Source organism: Neopelma chrysocephalum, unplaced genomic scaffold (genome assembly GCF_003984885.1).
Source record: "Neopelma chrysocephalum unplaced genomic scaffold, ASM398488v2 Primary Assembly neopelma1_24, whole genome shotgun sequence".
Classification (NCBI taxonomy): Eukaryota; Metazoa; Chordata; class Aves; order Passeriformes; family Pipridae; genus Neopelma; species Neopelma chrysocephalum.
Window position 1 is genome coordinate 12,411,404 of NW_020897693.1, and position 21,145 is coordinate 12,432,548.

The 21,145-nt window shown below is 40.7% G+C and overlaps 1 protein-coding gene and 1 long non-coding RNA gene across 3 annotated transcripts in view; one reads left to right on the forward strand and one right to left on the reverse strand.

Annotated features, from left to right (window-relative positions):
- Positions 1–15,125, forward strand: part of LDLRAD3 (low density lipoprotein receptor class A domain containing 3) — a 74,987-nt gene extending 59,862 nt beyond the window's left edge. The window contains exons 4-6 of one of the 2 annotated variants that reach the window (XR_003537397.1): positions 8,311–8,656; positions 10,298–12,194; positions 12,272–15,125. Coding sequence is in view for 1 of the 2 variants with exons in the window: in XM_027704011.1 (XP_027559812.1) it covers positions 8,311–8,656; positions 10,298–10,559 (608 nt within the window). In the remaining variant the exon portion in view is untranslated. Of the gene's footprint in view, positions 1–8,310; positions 8,657–10,297 lie in introns of both variants that reach the window. The other variant, XM_027704011.1, reaches the window with a different exon arrangement.
- On the reverse strand, positions 11,201–17,190 carry LOC113977688. Its single transcript, XR_003537398.1, has 3 exons — positions 17,138–17,190; positions 16,298–16,385; positions 11,201–11,313 (listed from the first exon to the last, which is right to left on the reverse strand). It is a non-coding gene; the product is annotated as an uncharacterized LOC113977688 (long non-coding RNA).
- Between the last annotated feature and the right edge of the window lie 3,955 nt (positions 17,191–21,145).

The following is a 21,145-nucleotide window of genomic DNA, read 5'->3' on the forward strand; positions in this document are numbered from 1 at the left end:
TTTGCAGCTGGAAGAAAACATTAGTTTATATGTCAAACAATGGTACTGCAAAGTCAGAATGACTTTAATAAGCAAAGCATCTCATGATGTAACCGCACAGGTGCTTTCTCTGGTGCAACCAAGTACTACGCTCCATCTTGGTTTGGACTGAACGTCTACCCAAATCCACTCAGTTCTTGTGGTCTCCCATCTCCTTTTGCTTCCTAGAGCCAGAGGGTAGCCTGCAGGCTCTTGCTGGAGTGGAGTTGCTGCTGGTTTCTTCTGTTTCTTCTCCTAAAAGCCGTCATTGAAGGGGCATTGAGTAGGTATGAATGGATGATGTGAAATGTGACCCTAGGAAGGGGATTATGTGACCTGACAGGTCTTGTCTGTCTCTGCTGTTTTGATTCTTTTTTTATTCAAGATCACAACCTGCTCATGGTTTCTAAATTGTTAGGATGCTATCTTGAGCAAGTCAAGCTATGTGTACTGTGCATCAGACAACATCTCTTCTTCACAATTCTAGAAAAAAAGTAGGATTGGTAATAGTAATATATGACAGGGCAAGGACTTTGTACCAGCACTTTTTCAAAAATCAGAGCCATTAAAATACACTTGAATGATTAGACTGAATTTATAAGCTAATTATAAACTTACACTATAGTATATCTCAATCACAGTTAAACAGTATTTCTTGCCAAGTATACCTGGCTCCATAAACCCTGCACTGCATCTCTTCAAGCCTTATTATTATTCTTGTGCACAAGCTGTCCATAGCACTAATAGGCATCCAGTAAAAAGTTAATGTGCACGTTCTAGCTGAGTATGTGTCTCTTCTTACCAGCCTCCAGAATAATGCTATAAAAATGAAATTTGTCTGTCTGTCCTGTACAGCATCCCACATTCAGCTTTTTCCATTGAAATAACATGCGTTTTTTCAGGCATGTAGATCACTCAAGATAAACTGGTAACAGTTTTGCAATGTGTAATTTAGTTTCAGGGTTGATAGATGATAAAAACACAAGCATTTCATCCACTGATTTTCATTTTAATTAGTTTACTTTTTGTTTTGATTTGTTGGGTTTCTCTGCCTCTTAGATATTCAAATGATTCTAAGGAATGTTAGTGGCGTATGCCATGGAAACTTGGATTCCAAATGCTCAGACTGGAATAGGAAAGGCAAAGGCGCTCATGGCCTTTGAAAATTCTGTTATCCTTCATACTTCTGACTTGAAGGTACAGCATGCTTCTATGCTAGCAGGGAGCAGATATAACATCCAGGCTCTTACCTACTTCAGAGCTCCAATTAACCTTTGCAGAAGACAGGACAGTGCACTTGCATGTAAATATGCCAGTGCAGAAAATATACTTGGCATGCCATTAGTTACAGAAGTGAAGATAAAGCTGATAGTACAGAATCACAGAATTGTTAGGGTTGGAAGGGACCTCTGGAGATCATCTAGTCCAAGGCAGGATCACCTAGAGCAGGTGACAAAGAAATGTGTTCAGGTGGGTTTTGAATGTCTCCAGAGAGGGAGACTTCACAACCTCCCTGGGCAGCCTGTTCCAGTGCTCTGCCACCCTCAACATAAAGAAGTTTTTCCTCATGTTGAGGTCAAACTTCTTGTGCTTTAGTTTATGGCCATTACTATTTGAATATTGGAGACTGAGTATGTTTGGGTCTTGCTGGTTGAATTTCACAGTTTGGTTAACTTTTCCATTAAAACATTATTTTGTTTTAACTTTCAAGATTATCCTATACTAGTCATTAATGGTACACAGTGGATCACGCGGCCACCAAAGACCCAAAACCTGGATGTTTTATGCAGTTTATACTGTTTGTGAGTGGAACAAGGTGAGATGGCAATTTCTTCTGGGAGTTTAGGGGGAAGGAGCAGGCTATGGTACGAGATCAGTGGCTGTTATCTCTACCTTAGGCACCTTGCTTGAACTGGGGCTAAAGTCTGGGAGGTGTGTAGTTGTCATATGTCTTGGCAAGAGCACCAAGAGCATGTTAATGCTGTGAAGATAATACTGTTTTTCTTTCTTTGAAGTGCATTCTTGATTTATTTTATAAGCTTGGTCTACCAAAGAGCCTTTTAGTGGCTGCAACTTGAGATTTTCATTCTGCAGAGCAGGTTTGATGTAGTGTCTGGGAAGAGGCCAATAGTAGTGGAAGCCCCTAGAGCTTTCAGTGCCCAAGGCTCCTCCTGAGTGGCATCGTCCTGTCATAAAATGTTAGGAGAAGTGTAGAGTAACTAACTTCATGGCAGGCTCCTTGATGGTGACCCTCCATTTACAAAGGAGAAAGAGGAGAAAAACAGAAGTAACCAAACCCCTCTATTTAGAGAAGAGGACTTTATTAGGAGAATGTCCTTCCTTTTTATGTTCTGCCTCTGCTCTTGGGCCTAGTGTTTGGCTGTGAATTAATTGAAGTACACCATTGTTCTTTTGGGCTATCACATGTCCAGTAAATGCTGCAGAGATCAATGCTGGAGTGGTCCTGAATTGCATTTGAGTAATACTTTAATTTACTCCTTGGGCTTCATCCAGCTGCCAAGCCTGGACCTTTTGTTTCTGGGCTTTATGGCAGATTTTGGCTTTGCAGATTTTTACATTGCTGCCAAGTTAATTTAAGAACTTTAGTTGCCATGACTACTGCTAAGTATTTCTTAGTTCTCTACTTATTTGCTCAGTTTGCTGCTTTCCTTTTCTTTGTGTGTGTGTGTGAAGTGCACGGAGTAATTATCCTACCCTGCAGAAGATAAAAAAGGATGGCATGTGAGAGGTGAGGCTCTTGATCTTCAGGCTGACTCAGCTGCTCTTTCGGAGCAGCTGCAAAGACTTGAAAGCACAGCTCTTGTGGCGCATGGTCAGGATGAGGGGTTTAAGTGTGGGGAGGAAGGCACGGGTAATGCGCTCGTTCTGATGCACTGAATGAGACATGCTAGCACTGCTTCTAATTCTGCTGACTAATACTGTCCTGAGTTTTGTCTTGCTGGCTACTTGTATAGACTTATAACTATATATAGTTCCAAGTCTTAGCTTAGCTTTGCATTCTTGGGAACAATGGCCATCATCTTGCTCAGAGCCTCTAAAAGTGCATTATACAGAGAAATCCTGTTTCATTGCTTAAAGCTCAAGTTGTTACACTAATACCAATTGTGACTTTTTAAAACATTATATACATGTGAGGGTAACAAGTTCTCCATATCAAGATGTCCTACTCTGTTTATGCAGGCAAGGTCATGACTTTCAGTCATCTGAAAGAATAGGTGAAGACAGAGCACCCATTGGTATTTAGACTTCTAATTAAGATTTGAAACACTTGGATTTTTGAGGAAAATGTAGTTCTTGTCAGTACAAAAGAGCTCGGGAGAATATCCTGGGAATCCAGGAACATCCCTGTCTAGTTTTCAGGTGGGGATAGCAGGACAAAGAGCCAGGCAGATGTGGAGAAAATGACCTGAGGGGTGACTTCAAGAACTGGCAATAGATCCACGCTTTGCTTCAACTTCTTAGATCAAGGACTGTTCTGATTGCTGTGGTTCTGGTCTGTGGGTATCAGGGGCACTCATGATTAGCAGAGAGTTAAACACGGGATTTCAAGACAGGACATCTGTGCAGATACATGTTGTCCAGATGTGAAGCCACTGCCATTATAGACATACATGGAAAGAACTTCATCCTACTGCTTTCCCAGAAATTCTATCCATTTACCAAGTACCTGGTAAGCAAAGATGAATTCATATTGTATTCCTTTGGCCAATTCCCATAGATAAGGTCTCTTCAGTATGTGTAACACCTCTATTAGTGAATCTCTCTTCCGTGCCTGAAACAGAGAAAGCCAAAGCAGAGCGAAAACACACTTGGAATGCAGTTGAAAACAAATCCTTGTCTCTGGTGTCTAAAGGAACTGTGAAGCTTCTTTGAGAGGGGAACAATGATAACCTAGCATGAAACTTCATGAAGTCAAGGTTCTGTGTTGTCTGAGATGGATCTTGTTTGTAATTGGGAAGGGCAATAGGGAAAAAACATAACTGGGTTAGAAAGGACATCACTAGAATAAAGAGCATTCTGAGAGTTCAGTGCACAAAATCTGTGTAAGACTTGTTTTAGTGGGACATAAAATCATCAATTATGAGAAATATAAGAGGTTTGGGAGACCTAGGATGCCCTAGGAACTCCAAGCACAAAAAGTAAATAATGTGCGGAGGCTCTGCCTGGTCTGTATTTGATTTTTGTTGTCTTTACCCTTCCAAGCTGCAGCTCTGCACTTTACCGGTTGGAATTTAAATGTGTTGTTACAGTAGCATCTTTGTTGGAGATGGACCGTGACTCGTGCTCATTAAGGCTACTCAGATGTCTGCTCAGATTATGTATTTCAAAAGCTTTTTCTCCAATGAACTGTGAAAAGCCAGGCTTGAGCAGAGGATTGTGAAAGATAAAATAATAGCCTCTCATCCCTGTGTCTGGCAGACTTAATGCAGTTACTCTCAGGTCTTTTTTTAAACTTTGAGACGGCAGATTTGTTCACAGTCAATAAAATAGCACTCTGAGCACAGCCCGTTACATTCCCTTTATCAGTCTTTTCTTAAATTATTCACAAAGCTTTTTACACTCCAAAAATCTCTAATCTGTGAATTCAGCATTTCCTGGATACTAGGATTTAATAGGCATAAGTGGCATTGATAAACTGTTTATATGTGGCACAATTAGAAAACAGATCTTCTTAAGGGGGGGGAGGGAAGCACGACAGAATAAATACTCCATGAATTTAAATTAAATTCGCTTGCCCACTCGCCTTTTTTGTGAATTTGCACTTAGTAGCACAGCAGATGGAACTTTTTAAACCTGCCTGTATAATACCTGCTTCTCCCAGGAGAGGATAACTGAATTATCAAGAAATTCAGTTCAGTTACTTCTGTCACATGTAAACATTTGCTGAAAGTTACTAGAACAGAGCTAAAGAGTCATGGCTTTTGTTTCCTTTAGTCGTGCATCTCCAGCTGAAAGTTTTAAGATGTTTTCTGTATCTCACTTTCTCCCTATACAGTGTGCATAAAATGGATAGAGGTTCCTCAGGCAGTCTCAGTACCCCTCATTCCCTTTCACGTCTGTATATTTACCTGGCTCTACAAAAAAACAGAACGTTATCATGGAGTTGTAAGAAGTTATTCATTTCAACATGATCAGATCTTTAGTAAGATGAAGCAAAAACTTGATGTAAAAGCCTCTTGTATGCAAAACTGCCTCATAGTTCTGCTACTTTTGTTTTAGCTGTGCCACAGAGCAGTTTTCTTGTGAGAGCATTACTTTGGAAGACTGTTAAGGGCAGTTCATTTCTTTGCCTCTGAGTGGACAGCGCTCTCTCCAGGGCTACAAGCCAAGCAGTGCTGATAGGCTCAGGTAATTTTACTTTCATCTTTTGCAGGTTTGGATTTACTGACTTCGCTAGAAAAGAGGTTGGTCTTTTGTAGTATAAACTATACCAGAGCAGAACCGAAACACCGCTGAATTTTACTTGTAAACATGGTTTGCTAAGGGAGCATAAGATTATGTCTTCTTGGACCAGAAATCCCACCTATCATAAGGTTGTTACTGTGGTGGAATAAGACTTTGTTTCAATGATAACTGAATCTCTCTAGGTAGAACTCCATCTTAGGTATGATCTATTCCTGTAAAGTTATAGAGACTATCCACGTTTAGGGAGCTGGATTCTTTGAATGGGGAGAGTTTCTCTGTGCAAATACTCAACACTGCCTGGGGCACAAGAAGGAGCACTTAGCAGACAAACTAGATTCTTCACAGGAAGAATCTCAGTACTCCTCAGTGCAGCTTCATGTTAAAGTTGCATGGGATAGAATTGGCTGGACTGGTAGAGATAGTAATTCCAATCCCAAATGCATTATTGCTGTTGGTTGATTCAAAGAGTGCACCAGACAGCACTATTCAAAACAGCACCTTCATGGCTCTACTTCTGGTTCATCGATTTCCACACAGATCCGTAGGCATGCCCTTAGGTTGTTCTTGTTTTCAGAGAGACAGTGAACTAAATGGGAATACAAGAAGTGGATCTGAAAACCTGAACAATAATAGTTACTGGTAAATAAATGATGTTTCATTAGCCACAGTAATCCCAATCTCCAAAACAGCATGTTAACTGCAATTTACCCCAGATCTCTGCACAATGTATGTGTGGTTGTTGTATGAAAAGGACTGTAAAACCAAATAAAAGAGATGTTTTCTTTCACACTGTCCTAAAGCTGGTCATCAGATCCCATCTGACTTTTAACAAAGTACTTCTTCAGCAGTCTGGTTAATCCATTTGGATTTATGGAATTGTTTGGTGCAGGACCTAGGAGATACTATCCTAAACAGGTGGATAACCTTTAAAGTTTATATACTTCTCTCATTTTTCTTCCCTTTTAGTAAGATGGAGATTATAAAGGGAAGGGACTGTGCTGCAGAATGATCCCATGGTAACTAATTAGATCTCATCAAGTCTGCAAAGGCATACTAGTTTCAGTCTTATGCCAGTGCACTGTAACCAGTGAGCCAAGGTGAATGAGAGTCTTGTGCTGTTTTACTGGGATGTCATAATGTATTTACCTTCCTTGCACCAAAGGCTGCAGGTAATGGTATTCATCCATGGATCAGCCCTTGCAAATAAACTTGCTGATGTTTGCATAAAAATGATCTGCTTGTCATTATACTCCCTGTGCTGGCCCTTGTCTGTGATACGTGACCTGAATTCATTTCTCAGCTGTTGAATTTAAGGGTGTATTAAAAGAGCCACAGTAATATGTGATGAGCTTCAATTAAAATTACTAATGCATGTCAATTCCCTTCCTCCCTTCTGCTTTGATTTACATTCTTCATGCAGACTTTGTTCACTTTGCTGAGTGAGCCAGAGACCTACTGTTGACTGGTAACAGTGATTTCTGCTTTCCCTCCAGCACAGTTGCATGGAGAAATAAATTTAGTAAGGATCCTCCCTGAGGTGTTACACTACATATCAATCAAAGTCTGTGGCTTGCAGCTGTCCTGCAGAGCTTTGGTCTATGGTTATAGTGGCATCATCAGTAAAACACATCTAGTTGGTAGCAGGATCAATAATCACAGAATCATAGAATGGTTTGGATTGGAACGAACTTTAAAGATCATCCTGTTCCAACCCTCTGTCATGGGCAGGGACACTTTCCACTAAACTAGGTTGCTCAAAGCCCCATCCAACCTGGCTTTGGATGAACCCTTCCAGGGATGGGACATCCACAGCTTCTCTGGGCAACCTGTTCCAGTGTCTAAATATCTATGCTTTAAAATAGAGATGTTTAAAGGATTTGCCATTTTATGTTGTATTATCTTGTTAACTAATGCAGAAGTTATTTTTAGTGATGCCGAAAATTGTGGTTTGTTTAACCATGAAAGTGAACTACCAAAATCAAATATTGAGAGAGATACCTCTGAACAATGGGTGCTTGAGGAAAGCTCTTCTATTATGCTGGACATAGTCAATATTTATTTCATTATTCTGTTGCTAGATAAATGTATTAGTGACTCTGTTGCAATTCTGAATTACCAAAAAGCAGTTTTGGTTGATAGGGAAAAGAAAGGAAAATCAAGATTTACTGTCCCAGCCTTCTGCAGTAGGAAATTAGGAATTTGGATGGATCATGCTCTTGTAATTGTGTGGATGTTGGGTTGGGTTGGTTTTTACTCAGCCTTTCGTTTTTCTTGAGGTAGAGAAATGTCAGAATAGCCTGTTTGAGTCCATAAGGAATTATGGCCTGCACAGAAATGGAAATTTTTGCCCAAAAAAAGAAAATCTTACTCGAAGGCTGCATGACCTTGTGAACATGGGGCTGAAATGGTGTTGGGTGAATGTAAAGTAAAAAAGTGGATATCAGGCCTTTTGCGTCTCTGATTCTAGTGTGGTTTGTCAGGTGCAGCTGAGGTACTGTGGTTATGGCTTGAGTTGGGTTTCTCACCTCTGGAAACAAAAGTTAATGACTGATAGGTAGGGATGGGGAGATGCTCCCACAATAGTGCACATTCTTCTTGCTATGGTGTGCATTTTTCTCTTTCTCAGTTTGTCTCTGCCTAATAGTTTATGTGCTGGTACTTATTGTGAGTGAGGATGGACTGAGGGACAGCCAGCCAATCTCCTATTTGCATGCATATGCTTTTAACAATCCAATGTTTCACAATCCAGACAAAAGTGGAAAACCTGCTTTTGTTGCACAGTGTGTTAGCAGGAAACACAGCACAGGTCAAAAGCAGTGTTATATTGAAGCAAATCTCAGGCTTCCTTTTCCTTTTGTCTTACAGAGGCAGGCAGCGGCCAAGATTACGTGACCTCAGAAAACCAGCTGCTTTACTACCCCAGTATTACCTATGCCATCATTGGTAGCTCTGTCATTTTCGTACTCGTGGTGGCGTTTCTTGCCTTGGTCCTGCACCACCAGCGGAAGCGCAACAATCTCATGACGCTGCCAGTGCATCGCCTGCAGCACCCTGTGCTGCTGTCCCGGCTGGTGGTCCTGGATCACCCACACCACTGCAGTGTCACCTACAACGTCAACAACGGCATACAGTACATGTCCAACCAGGCCTACCACAGGCCCGTGGACCTGGACTCCCCGCCATCCTACTCGGAGGCTGTGCTCGACCAAAGGTATGTACAGGAGATAACTCTGTTTCACACCAGTGGTTACAGCTCTGTTAAGCTGTGCTGCTGCTCCCCACTTGTTCTTATTACCGCTTTTGACAGAATTCTGGTGTTGCACTTCTGTTGCATGCATAGGGTGAAATTTCAGGGTAAGTTTGAGCTCCTCCTGTATCTGAAAAATTCATGGTCCTCAGGTCCTTTTACTGTTACTGATATTAAAGGGATTTGAGGCAAACTTTAAGTCAGGTTCTCTTAGCACATGTTGTTGGTAGTAGAGATTTTGAGGATGATAGGAAAATGCAAAAGAATGTATCACTTGTCTAGTGTTGATGTCCTGTGCTAGTCTGGAGTCAAAACATGAAAACCAAATTTGGAGTTTTGCTAAAAAACCAGCTGTGTTACAGGTTGTAGCATTAAAAAAAAACCCCAGTCCTGTTCATATATGGTAAGTATATAAAAGTGAGAGAGTTCTTCAATTCCTCTATAAAGAAATTGTACCATTCTTCTGCTCTGCACTACTTTACCAACAGAAGAAAAGAACAGGACTCTGAAATGTAAAGCACTGTTTTTATTTTAAATAGCTGAAAGTGCTTTGAAGTTTGGTGGGTGAGTGTGGTTTGGCTTATGATGTTTTTGATGATTTTGTAGTTATGACACTGGTTTTATTTGTAGGGAATTAACCTTCATTTTAATCTCTGTCTGTAAAGTCTTTCCCAATAAAAATCCTAGACTGACATCTTCCCTACATAAAAAGGGTATGGTACAAACTTTAATGATCCAGATTGTTCACTCTCACCCTGTAGGTATTTTTTAGTATGAACTGTGGGATCTAAGCATAATGAATTTACATTCCTGTTCTCTGTTACCTTTGGCTGCAGATCCCTTGTCTTAATGTTGACTTTCATAATAATGATTTCTTTTCATTAGTAAGGACAACTAAATGAGCAGCTGTCCAGCTGTGTAATCATTTCTCACCTGAGCTGATACAAACCATCAGCAATTTCAGAGCTAATTGCTCCCAGGACCTGTTGTCAATCTGCTCAACCCTTCAGTCCCCTTATTTGTTTGCTATCAGAACCACAGAACAGTTTTCCTGAATGCAGTACTCATCTTGTCTGTGCCTACTTAGCAGTTGCTCTGTATGTGGTCTCATGACAGCAAAAGTGATTTGTCAGTGTGGAGAATTCAGTTTGTTATTTATTCGTAGACTCTAAGCCATTAATCTCTGTCACTTAATGGAGGTTTCCTGGGAGCTTAAGTCTTGTGTTCACATCATTATCTATAGGTGTAAATCCACCACTTACGATATTTCTTTCAAAGTGCTTTCTCTGGTGTAAATATTATACAGAAAAATTTTTTTACCTCTTGCAGCTGTCTTTGAGCCAGCTTTATTGGAGGTCCTAACTCAGAATGTGGATTGTTAAGCAGGATGTAATGAGTTATGTTGCACCTTGACCAGAAACCTGGATTCCCAGGGGTGGTGTGGATATTTTGAAATTACCTACAGGCAGGTCTGAGATCTCTTCATATGTGTCATAATTGACAAACTAAGAAGTACTGTTTGGTTTATTCATAATTGGAATACTATGTGCTGTCTTCTGTAATCACTGTTTTCAGTAACTTCTTACTCTATTGTGTATCTTACAGCAGACCACCTTGGTTTGACCTTCCTCCACCACCTTATTGTTCTGAATCTGAATCCCCTAATCAACCAGATCTTCCTCCTTACCGATCTCGGACAGGAAGCTTGGCCAGCACAGACACCCCCACGGCAGAAAGTCCTCTGGGCACATCTGACAGTTGGACAAGAGACATCCATGGCAGCATGGATGGCCACAGAACTCTTCTTGGGAGGACAGTAGATCAGAGTGATTCTCTGGTCAACCGCGTCGCTGAAAGAGAGGTGTAACTGCTCCAGTATTTGGGATGGGCAGGAAGGCATTTACTGTGTCTGTAATAGTTAGTCTACAGTGGCTAATAGGTTTCAGGGGGACATGTGCCTGAATGATGACTTGATTTGAATTCACACTTAGTATTTGAATTCAGCATTTTGGGCTCATCAAGTACAGAGAGCTAAACCTGGAGTCAAATCAACTCTCCATAATATTTCTGTGAGCAGGTTCTGGTTCAGACAAGTAAGAGAAACATCAGTACTGTGTCAAAAGAACTGATGTGATGTATTTATTGGACTGCTTACTGTATATGAATGTATATATGTGTGTGTATAATATATACAGAAGTTCCACACAAGAACTGTGCCAGAAGGACTCTTGTTTCCAAACTGCCTCCCATCTTGTCAACATGTGAGCTGTTTCTTCTTACTGCCTGGTGCCAACTGGTGGTCAATGAAGCACGAGAGGCAGTCATTCTGCTTGGAAATCTGATGCCCAATGCCAGCCCCCTGGCAGTGCTCAAATTGCAGATGATGTCCTACTTGACCCCTCTCTTCATGGCCTGGAACATTCTCACCATGAAGGAGTTTTAAGCTTCTAAGGATGCAACAACTGTAACTGAGCAAACAAGGTTTTTTTCACAGATGCTAGTATCTAGGCCAGATTTGCATGGGTTGGCTCAGCAACACCACAAAGGTTTATCTGTCAGACTTCAAGGCTGAGTACAGAGGCACTGAAGCTTCTCAAAAACACAGCTCAAGACTTCTTTTCCTGTGTGGAAAAACGTTACTCCATGTGTTCCCCCTTAGAAAAAAAAAAAACAAAGCAAAACCACAACTAAACAACAAAACAAAGAAGACACCCGAATTATTAAAGCTAAATCTTCAACACCAAAACCAGTCTGAGGCAAACACCCAACACAGAAAGCTTTAAGTTCAATGGCTAGTTTGTTATATCAGTAAAATATCTGAAAGTAGGTCATGTGGTGGAAGGTGTTAGGCTTGTTGTCCCTGTCTTTAATGTGTGTAAGTATATGCATGGATATACATGTGTAATACTATGTGTAGGTATGTATGTAGTGCATTACATAGGTTTAGTTCTGCTGCTCCACAAGAACTCTAAACTGTCAAAGTTTCATTTTTGATGATCTCATTTTTTATGGAGTTTGCATTATTCATGTTCATTTGGTTGAAATTCTAACTTCTGCAGAAAAGCGGGATTATTTATGTCTGTTTTGTCTGAACTCTTGGAATGGTCTCCTGTCGAGTGTGTTTCAGTGCACCTTATTGAAATCACCCATGTGAAAGCATCTCAGAGGTAAGGGTATTCAGAGTGGCAAGAGGCAAGAAGCCATGAGTTTAAATGCCACTGCAGTGCTGTGCTTGTGCTCCATATACAGAAAACAATGCAGTGTCTTCCTCTTGTCCAGGGGGAAATTTGCCTTGAAAAATTATTTGTGTTTGTCTATCCTGCATTTCCCACTCCTTCTATGCAAAAGAACCGTTCCATTAAGCAGACTTTGCTGTTCCAAGGAAATGAAGGAAGCAGACTGACCACACCTCTTGCTTTCTTCCTCCCCATCTTCCTAGGGTAACTTCTTTCGCCCAAAAGTTACGTGTTCAGAACCAAAGAATTTTTAAGCTGGAGTGTAGGTAGGGGAACGACTCAAATTCAGTCTCAGTTCCCACATATACACCTGAGTTTTTTGGTGGTTTTTTTTCATTTCCAGTTCTGAGGTCTACTGCCATGTTATGTAGGAGGCAGGGGCTGGATAGATTTACAAGCACAGGTAGCAGGACTGAGATGATGTGGGGGGGAAGTACTGGAGAATTGTAATGCTGATGGGCTTGGCTGACTTTGGAAGAAGATTAATGGCAGCCTGTTGTGAAGTGTTGTTGAAGTCGTTGCTCCTAGGTTCTTGTAAAGTAATGTACAAGATTGGGTCAGATTTCATCCTTGCTGGGAACTCGAGCTCTTAATTATGCTGCTCTTCACCAAGCAGGATTTGGCTTATTAATGACTCCATCCGACATTGTAGGCAGACTGTTGTAATTGTCACATAGCAGACAGTTATTCTTTATTTTACAGGTGCATCAAACTCAGGTACATGAATAGTTAATTGTACAGGCAGGTATAGGGATGTCTCCTGTGACCACTGGGCCCTGCTGTCCCTCTTGCCTTTCATTAAGATTCTGTTTGGCCTTTGTAAGACAGCTGTATCAGGATGAGGTATCAGAATTAACCTTGAATGTTCTTCTATTGCAGTTTTAAAAACTTTATATTGGACTTGAAAACATACTATTGAAGAGTTTGCAGTAGTTTCATTGGAATTAGATATCTTTTTTTATTTTAAAGTTGCCTAAGGCTGTATTAATGAAAGTAAATCATTGTGTCCAGTATCCCTCAAACAAGCCTTCCATGGGGAATTACATTTCACCATGTGTATTCTAAGACACCAGTGTGTGTTCCAACCAAATATTTTGTGCCTATGGCATCTGAAAAACATTGCCTTGCATTGCTAAGAAGTGGGGAAAAGAGTGAATATAGCCTGCTTCTTCTGCCTTCTGTGTCAGTCACTTTTATATATGTACAAATATATATATTAAAAATACTCTTTCAGGTTGTATATATTCGTGTAACTTTTGCATTAAGATAGTCCATTTGGACTTTACAGAGAAAAAAAAAAGAAAAAACATTCTAAATGGTGTGACATTTTCCCTTCTAGCTAAGGGAGTATTTATCTTTGTATAGGAATCTTCTAGTTTTTGAGAACACAAGTTATAAAAGGAGATTGTACCTTTCTGTCTGAATGTTGATTTGGGAGGCTGTTAACTACATTTCTGGGTGTTGTTACATATCATTGTCTAGAGATCCAAAAAGAGCAACAAATCTTGTCTTCCTCTTCATTATTACTCATGGGGACCACTGAACTTTGAGAATGACAGAAGTTCAGTATCTTGCTCCAAAAAGACATGCTAAAACTGGGGTGCTTGGTCTTACTGCAGTTTTCTGGTTTGCAGAACAGGTTTGCTAGCTGGTTGCTTTGGAAATTGCTGTAGCATTATACAGGAGTTGTTTATGATATGTCACTTTTAGTAGTGTTAATACAGCATTACGCTGCATTATTCAGTGGAATCTTTGGGAAATCTGCTGATTAAATTAAATATTTCATTGACAATCAGTAGCTTTTCAGCATTTAGGCTGAAGTTAGATGTTCATCCAATACCACATGGTAGGATTTCTTTTCAATAGTGGGTAAAATTGGAATTGATCATCCTATTGTTTGCAGTTGCTCTTAACCTTTTAGTTTGAGGTTAGTTGTCCAACAGCTTTCTTTTCTACTTTACATTTAAACAAGTGGATGTTATTTCAAAGACTCATTCTTACAAAAGTAAAATCAATTAAAGTTTTCTTCCAGAGCCAAATTCTGTTTCCACATCTGTACTGAATGGTGACCACTATTGAGTAGTCCTCCTCAGCACAGCTATTAATGTATTTGAACAAAAGAATTTGAAGAAATGACTACTTGAGGTAGATGAAGAAATGTGGATTAGCCTGTTGGAAATAAGGTTATTTAAAAACAAACAAGTAAATAAATTTCAGGAGTTTTGAGTGTCTGTAACCTCTGCTGAAATCGGTGCTGTGTATTTAAAATTAGGCCATTAATGTTTCTGCTTGATAGTAATCTGAAATTCCTTGTAAGGCAAATTACTATTTACCTCTGGTATTGGAAATGGAAAACTGGCACTAATGCTCTTATAAGAGAGCCTGTGAATAATTTTCTTGGCTCTTCTCTACAGTGACATACACAACAACACTGACTGCATTGCAATTTTTAAATAACTCTGCATTCATTCTTACTTTCTTTTTAAGTCAAATCAGTTTTATTTACACCACTTCACTTTGATACAGCTAATAGGGCCCTTGTGATAGATTTAGAAACTGAGTGGAGGAAAGAGATGACTCTTATTTTAATTAATGCTGCAGCTTGTTAATCTTGTGCTCTTTACTTTTTAGACATCTTTGGAAAGACAAGTGGTTTTAGCAGATAAGAAAAACTATTAATGATGAAAAGGATGGAGGGACACTGATTCTGATTTTTAATGAATATTTAAAATTGTATAAATGAAGGAAAAATTTAATGCTGTATTTTTAATGTGGTGATCAGATGACAAGTACTGTCTTTAACTGTTGCTTATTGGAAGTTACTTTGCATATAATGTCTATAATTAAAACTGTAAGACAAGGGCTTTTCTTGCAGTTTTTAATAGATCTGAAATATTTTTTTATTAACACAAGGTTATATTACACCCATGGACTAAACTGTGGACTGCAGAAAGAATTTGAATACTGTGCTGGATTCTGCCTTAATGTATCCCAGTACAGGACAGTGGCCTTCATTTGTCCTTTTTTTTTTTTTCTTCTGATTTGAGGGGCTTTGTCAACTTGAAATGGAGAAGTTACCTAAACACTTTAAGGGAAGTTGTATGTTGAAACATAACCTTGTCTTAAACTTTTGTAAACTGGAAATCTTCAAAAATGTATTCTGTAATCCTGAATAAAATTGGTGTTTTAATACTGTTCACAAGTGAGCATGTCCCTTCATGAAGCCTCAGTTGTTTTAGTTGTATGGCCTCCTACGTGAGGCTTCTTACAACTTCTTTTGCATTTCATTTTAAGTTTTGTTAAATCTTTGTGGGTTTTAAATATGTTTTTAAAACAAAGGTATATGGGAAACCCACATGTACCTGCATGTATAAAAATATATTATACAAATGAAAATCACTTAATTTCATAATTTCTCATTTTGCTGTTCTGTTTGAACTATCAAAGATAAGGCATCTGAACCAGTGGTGTTTTGTTGTCTGCTTTGTTGCAAAGCTCTAGAGGCTTCAGCAGACATTTGTGCTCTGTGCTGTATACGGATTTACTAACACAGCCAAAGGGCCTTCGGCATTCTCTTCTGCCTGCCACTTTCCCACCACTTACATTCCCAGCACAGCGTCTCTGTTTGTCTCCAGGTCTGTGATCCACGTGTCAGACGTGTGAGCCAGATTCAAGTTGAGATGCCTTGTGGAGGCAGCGTGTGTGGGTGCAGTCCCATGTCAGGACTCTTTCCATGGCAGATGCTGGTGCAGGCACCACCACTATCATGGGAACTGTCCAGCCCCATGAAGTCCGGGCCCACTTGACATCTGGATCATGGCCACTCTTTTTATCAAAGTCACTCAAAGGACTATCGTTAACAAGTACCCCTTATGTTATAAAGTTACTTTAACAGACTAAGGAGAACAGATTTAAATGTTACATTTAAATACTTGCATCTATATCAGAGGTTGGGTTGACGTATTTTTCTTCCATGACTATTCTCCGCTTCCTACCTTTGCAAAGGCATGCCAGTGTTACCATTGTCCTCGCTAATTAAATCACGTGCCCTCATCCAAATTCTCAGATGGTAATCTTTGTTTGATGCTGGCAACTGCCCCAAAATAGCTGTGGATCCAGAATTCACACCAGCAGCACAAGGGAGATGGAGATGTTGAGGCTGTCACAATGGGCTCTTTGCAGGGGAGGGAATGCTGGGGTCTCAGAGCTGGCTTGTTCAATCACATCCCAGCAAGAGCTATCCTTGAGAAATGTTGATTCAGAAGACAGCTGCTTATAAAAATAAATACCATACTCTCCAGCTAAGCTCCCTGATTAATATTTTTTATTCTCTCTGCTTTGATTTGTTTAAAGATCTTAATTTTTATACCTTAAAAATTAGGCAGCAGTGGTTTCTGACTGCAGCTTCTTTTCTTGCTGGTTTGTAAGCAGTCTCTTGATCAGTCGGCCTCAGTTATCTGTTGGAGAGAGAAATAAGCAGCTTTTCACTGTTTGGAGAGCTGTAGTCCAAAATGATGTGCTGTTATTAATTGAAAAGAAGACATCTTCATGTGGAAATTCACAGTTCCGCTTTTCAAAGCGAGGTTGAGGGTATGCATATTGCATAAAGCACTTTGGAAAAGTACTGGATTGATCTCTCTAGGGAATTAACTTTTCTGTTTATCTGCCAAACAGACTGTGAATAGATAAACTGAAACATGATTCTTTGCTTCCCAAAATCCCAATAGTATTCCTTACAGCATTATTGAGGGGACCACTGGAGAAGAGGTAGAGCAGTTTTGGGGCTGATCACACCCTTAGCATTTCTGCAGGAATGGGTACTAAGTGTTTCAGCAGTGCAGTTGCTTTGGTGATGGATACCATGCAGAGGACCCCTGTTCACTGAGAACTGATTTGGGACCATCACTTCCTGTGTGCTTCCAACAGCCACTCTACGGGTGGCTTTGTTTTTTGTTTTCTTAGTAGCTCTTACCTAAGGTTAATTCCTATCAGTTACCCTGAAGTAAAAGCTTTCATATCTCATTATTTGATACCACAGCCTGTAACTCCTTCAGATTTAAACCACTATCATTTCTTAGCACAAAAGTACAAGAACCTTCACCTGTGTAAGAACAACAGCTCAGCTTCACCCAAACCCACTCACTTCTGGAGGAGCCCCCTGGATGCATCAGTTTGACTGAATGAATCTTAGTTACATTTTTTTGAATACCTGCCATTTCCTTGACAGATGGGAGTCATGTTGCAGCACAGTGATGAAGTATGATGTGTTTGACAGAGTAGATTTTTCTTCTCATTTGTTTGTGACAGAGTTACCTTAGTAAACACTTCTTCACCCAACACTGCATCCAAGGTAGCAGTAGCTTGCAGAGTGTATGGGATACGGGGAGGACAGCAAGGTTGGCTGTTTGAGAGAGATATGTGTGTGTGTGTGTGTGTGTGTGTATGTGTGTATATATATATATATGTACTCCTTTGGAGATTTCCTAAGTGTTCCAGCTCTTTTACCTGAATAAGAAATATTTAAATGCTGCACAATGAGTCCCTTAGCAGACTAAGGAAATATGGTTGATATTTGACTGCTCTTTTGCTAATTTCTGTTTACTGAGATATGGTGCAAAATCAAGACCAAAAATTCTCCATGCATCTGTTGCTGTATTTATTGTTCTCCCTTGGCAGCCTGTGCAGAGCAGAGGAGTAAGCAGAACCAACGAGTTACCCCAAGTGAATTTGGAGAGTGCTTTGCTTCAGGAATAAAGGAGCTGGCTTACATATCCATTTTCAAGGTGTCGTGTTAGATATGCTAGTTGAGACATGGATTACATAAAATAAAATCATACCTGAGCTTCTGCAGGAAAAAAAAAAGCCACAAAAAGATGCAGCAGATCTTCATCAGCAAAGCCAATCTCTGGAGCTGGCTGCAGGTCAGGGTTAGAAATTCACATAGAAATGCACCGTAAGCCCAAGTGAAGCTGTGAGTGCAGCACTCACAGTAGAAGGGGTTTGGTAGAATGAATTGGTCTGTCTGGTGTCTGTTACCTGAAATATGTGAAAATCATTCTAGACCAATTGTCAGCTTCCTTCAGGAAGCTAAATAGAAATCCTTTGGCTGCTTTGTTGAAGTCATGTTTCTCAAGTAACTAATCACTCTTGTTACTCTTTCTTCTTTCTTTTTATCTGTTATTAAGGTTGGGAGGAGGATTTGCACTGGTTTTTAAGTAGGGGATACCTGAGACAGGGAGAAACAAAGATGAGTTTCAGGAATAACAGAACCTGCATCTTCCAAGATCCAGCTTCCTGACCACTGAGTAGTGCTGTCTTATCCATACGTTTGTGGTCTTTCAAATCCATTCCATTTAACAGAAGATTTTTTGCAGATTTAAGGTGGGGAAGACAAAAAAAGGTAAGTCTTGACTTGCAGGTAACTGTTTCAAGTTCTCTTTGCAAAAATTGTTTGTCCTGTTGTTTTTTCAGACTCATTGAAACAGTTATTCTGTATAGCTCTTTGCATGGAGGAGGATTCTGCTCTAGAATAAGATTCCAAGCTGGGTGTTTCTGTAGGTTTTCACAAAGGAAGGTTGTATGTTAATGCAAATGTGGACTGTGAGTGTCTCCCATAAGGAGCTGTGGTGTATTGGAAATGGGTTGCTGTAAATAATGCTGGTTTAAAGATGCGAACTGCAATTGCAGTGTATGGAGGGCAGGGCCACAGGTTCCTACAGGTGCTGAAGGAACACTTTGTCAGATGGCTGGCACATTTTTTGCTTTACAGAACTGGGGAAAGGAGAAGGAGGAAATAGGAGGGAGAAATGTCATTTTGACCCTGAATGTATAGGTAGCCCAAAGTGATACAAGCAACTACAGAGAAAAGTGCAACCCGACTGCCTTCATGCTGGCATTTGAAAAAATAGCTCAAGACAGTGCTTTGAAGGGTAATGTTATTAAAAAATAATAAAGTCCCCACTTTCTTTTATTGATATTGATATCAAGAATGAGATGACTAACGTGGGTGAGAGAGTGATTTGAAATGATTTTTGGATGGCTTTTTTGGATGGCTTTTTTTTTTCTTCCTTTGAAAATTTAGATGAAGTTAATTATGGAATGGCAGCAGCATCTGAACTGAAGGGAGTGCTTTTATCTCGCCTCCTGCTTTTAAAATAGCTGTGCTCTTATCTCTGCTTTGAGGAAGGGGGTGCAGGGGGAGAGCACCCCGGTAGGACCTGGCAGTCACCAGATGAATGGAATGCCTTACAAGACCTGAGGCCATTAAAGGCCTCAGCAAAGATATTAAGAGTCTGCCAATGTGCTGATAGCACGTTTTGTATTAATCTGATGAAGTAAGCAGAGGAGCTGTTTCCAGCATAGGCAGGTGCAGTGTAGGGAAGCACTTACTGTGCCCGGCGAGATGGGCTTTGAGCTGCTCTGGGCTGTAAGGGGAAGGCGTGATGTGACACTGGGACAAAGGACTGAATGCAAAACCCTAGGAGGATGAGGCCCTGGCTGGGGAGGAAGTGGGAGGCAGGGAGCTGGAGAACTAATAGCATTGCTGCCTGCCATCAAGGCAGAAATTGTCTTTGCTCTTGTTTTTTTTCCTAGGGATGTTCGTGTGCCAACCTGGGGATATGCGTGGTGAGATCCCAGCTCACATGAGAGCTGAAGTCGATACTGCTGTGTCAGGGTGAGCCTTTGTTAAGCTGCTGGGTAATGAGCCTTATAACCCTGTTACAGGCAGGGGTTAATCCTGCTGCATTGTGTGCTGGGTAGCACCTGCAGCTTCAGGGGTAATCCATCACTTCCCAGTGACACAGGACATGCCTGCACAGGCACACCTAAGGGTTTCAGATCCTTTTGAGGAAACGGGCACTTATTTCAGTGGATGAAGTCTGATCTGACATTCCACAATCATCTGTAGCCAATGGTCCATCTCTTGTCCTGCTGAGCTGTGCTGGATGGACTTTTGATGGTGACTATCCTACTTCTGAAGTAAAAGAGGCTTTCAGAAAATAATCACTCCTAGGATTTTTATTTTTCAGGTCACCAAGGCAGAATCCATCTGAGGGGAGACCCTGAATATGCTCAGGGCTTTGGGTTTCAGCCTTCTCTCAGTGACTGAGGATGGTAGCTGAACCTCTATGGCAGCCCCAGGAGTAAGTCTATCTGAAACTTGTTAAACCACCTTCTAGGATCCAAACATACCCTAAAACCGAAGCAGCAAAGATCATCTTTACCAAATGGAATGTGACAGGCCCAAAGGCAAGGGGGAGGAAATTAGGGGAGGGAGGGATAAGAACATGAGCTGTTATCTGGAAACAAGCTTGTGCTGTACTCTTTGGAGAGTCTCTGACTTCACACCGTCAGTCACCTGCAAAGGATTCTGAGGCTATGAGGGAGCTTTCCCTCACCATTCCTGACTGTTAGGAAAATGCCAGAGGGTCTGTCTGCCCTTATCTCTGTTCAGTCTGAGAGTTTATTAAGATGCCCTGAAGAATTTTGCATTTTATTTGTGCCTGTGGTTGTATCTCTTCTGTCAGCTTTATTTTACGTGTCCTTTGATGAAGGTTTGGTGCTCCTGTGCATGCTCAGTCTGAAGACTGCCTTCTGGCCCTTGCTTTCTCTTCAGCTTATGTGACTGCTTTACAGTGCCCTGCTGATGGAACGTAATTCAAGGAATTAAAGTTATCTCTGAACTTTTATGGCATATTTTCACAGCCCAACATCTGCCAATGGTTCCTATCACAATTTGAGATAAGGCCATCTTATATGGGCTTTGTATCCTCTTGTATGATGGGTTTTAGGTTCATAGAATAATTTTGGTTGGAAAATACCTTTAAATTCATCAAGACCAACCATAAACCCAGGGCTGTGAAGTCCACCACTAAACCATGTCCCTAAGCACCACGTCTATACATCTTTTAAATACTTCTCCAGAGATGGTGACTCTACCACTTCCCTGAGCAGCCTGTTCCAGAGCTTGACAACCTTTTTGGTGAAGAAATTTTTCCTAATATCCAGTCTTAATCTACCCTGGCACAACTTGAGGCAATTTCCTCTCATCCTGTCATTTGTTGCATGGGAGAAGAGACCAACTCCCACCTAACTAGAAGGTCCTTTCAGCTACCTGTAGAGTGCAATAAGGTCTCCTCTGAGCCTCCTTTTCCCCAGGCTAAACAACCCTAGCTCCCTCAGCTACTCTTTATTAGACTTGTGCTCCTTACCCTTC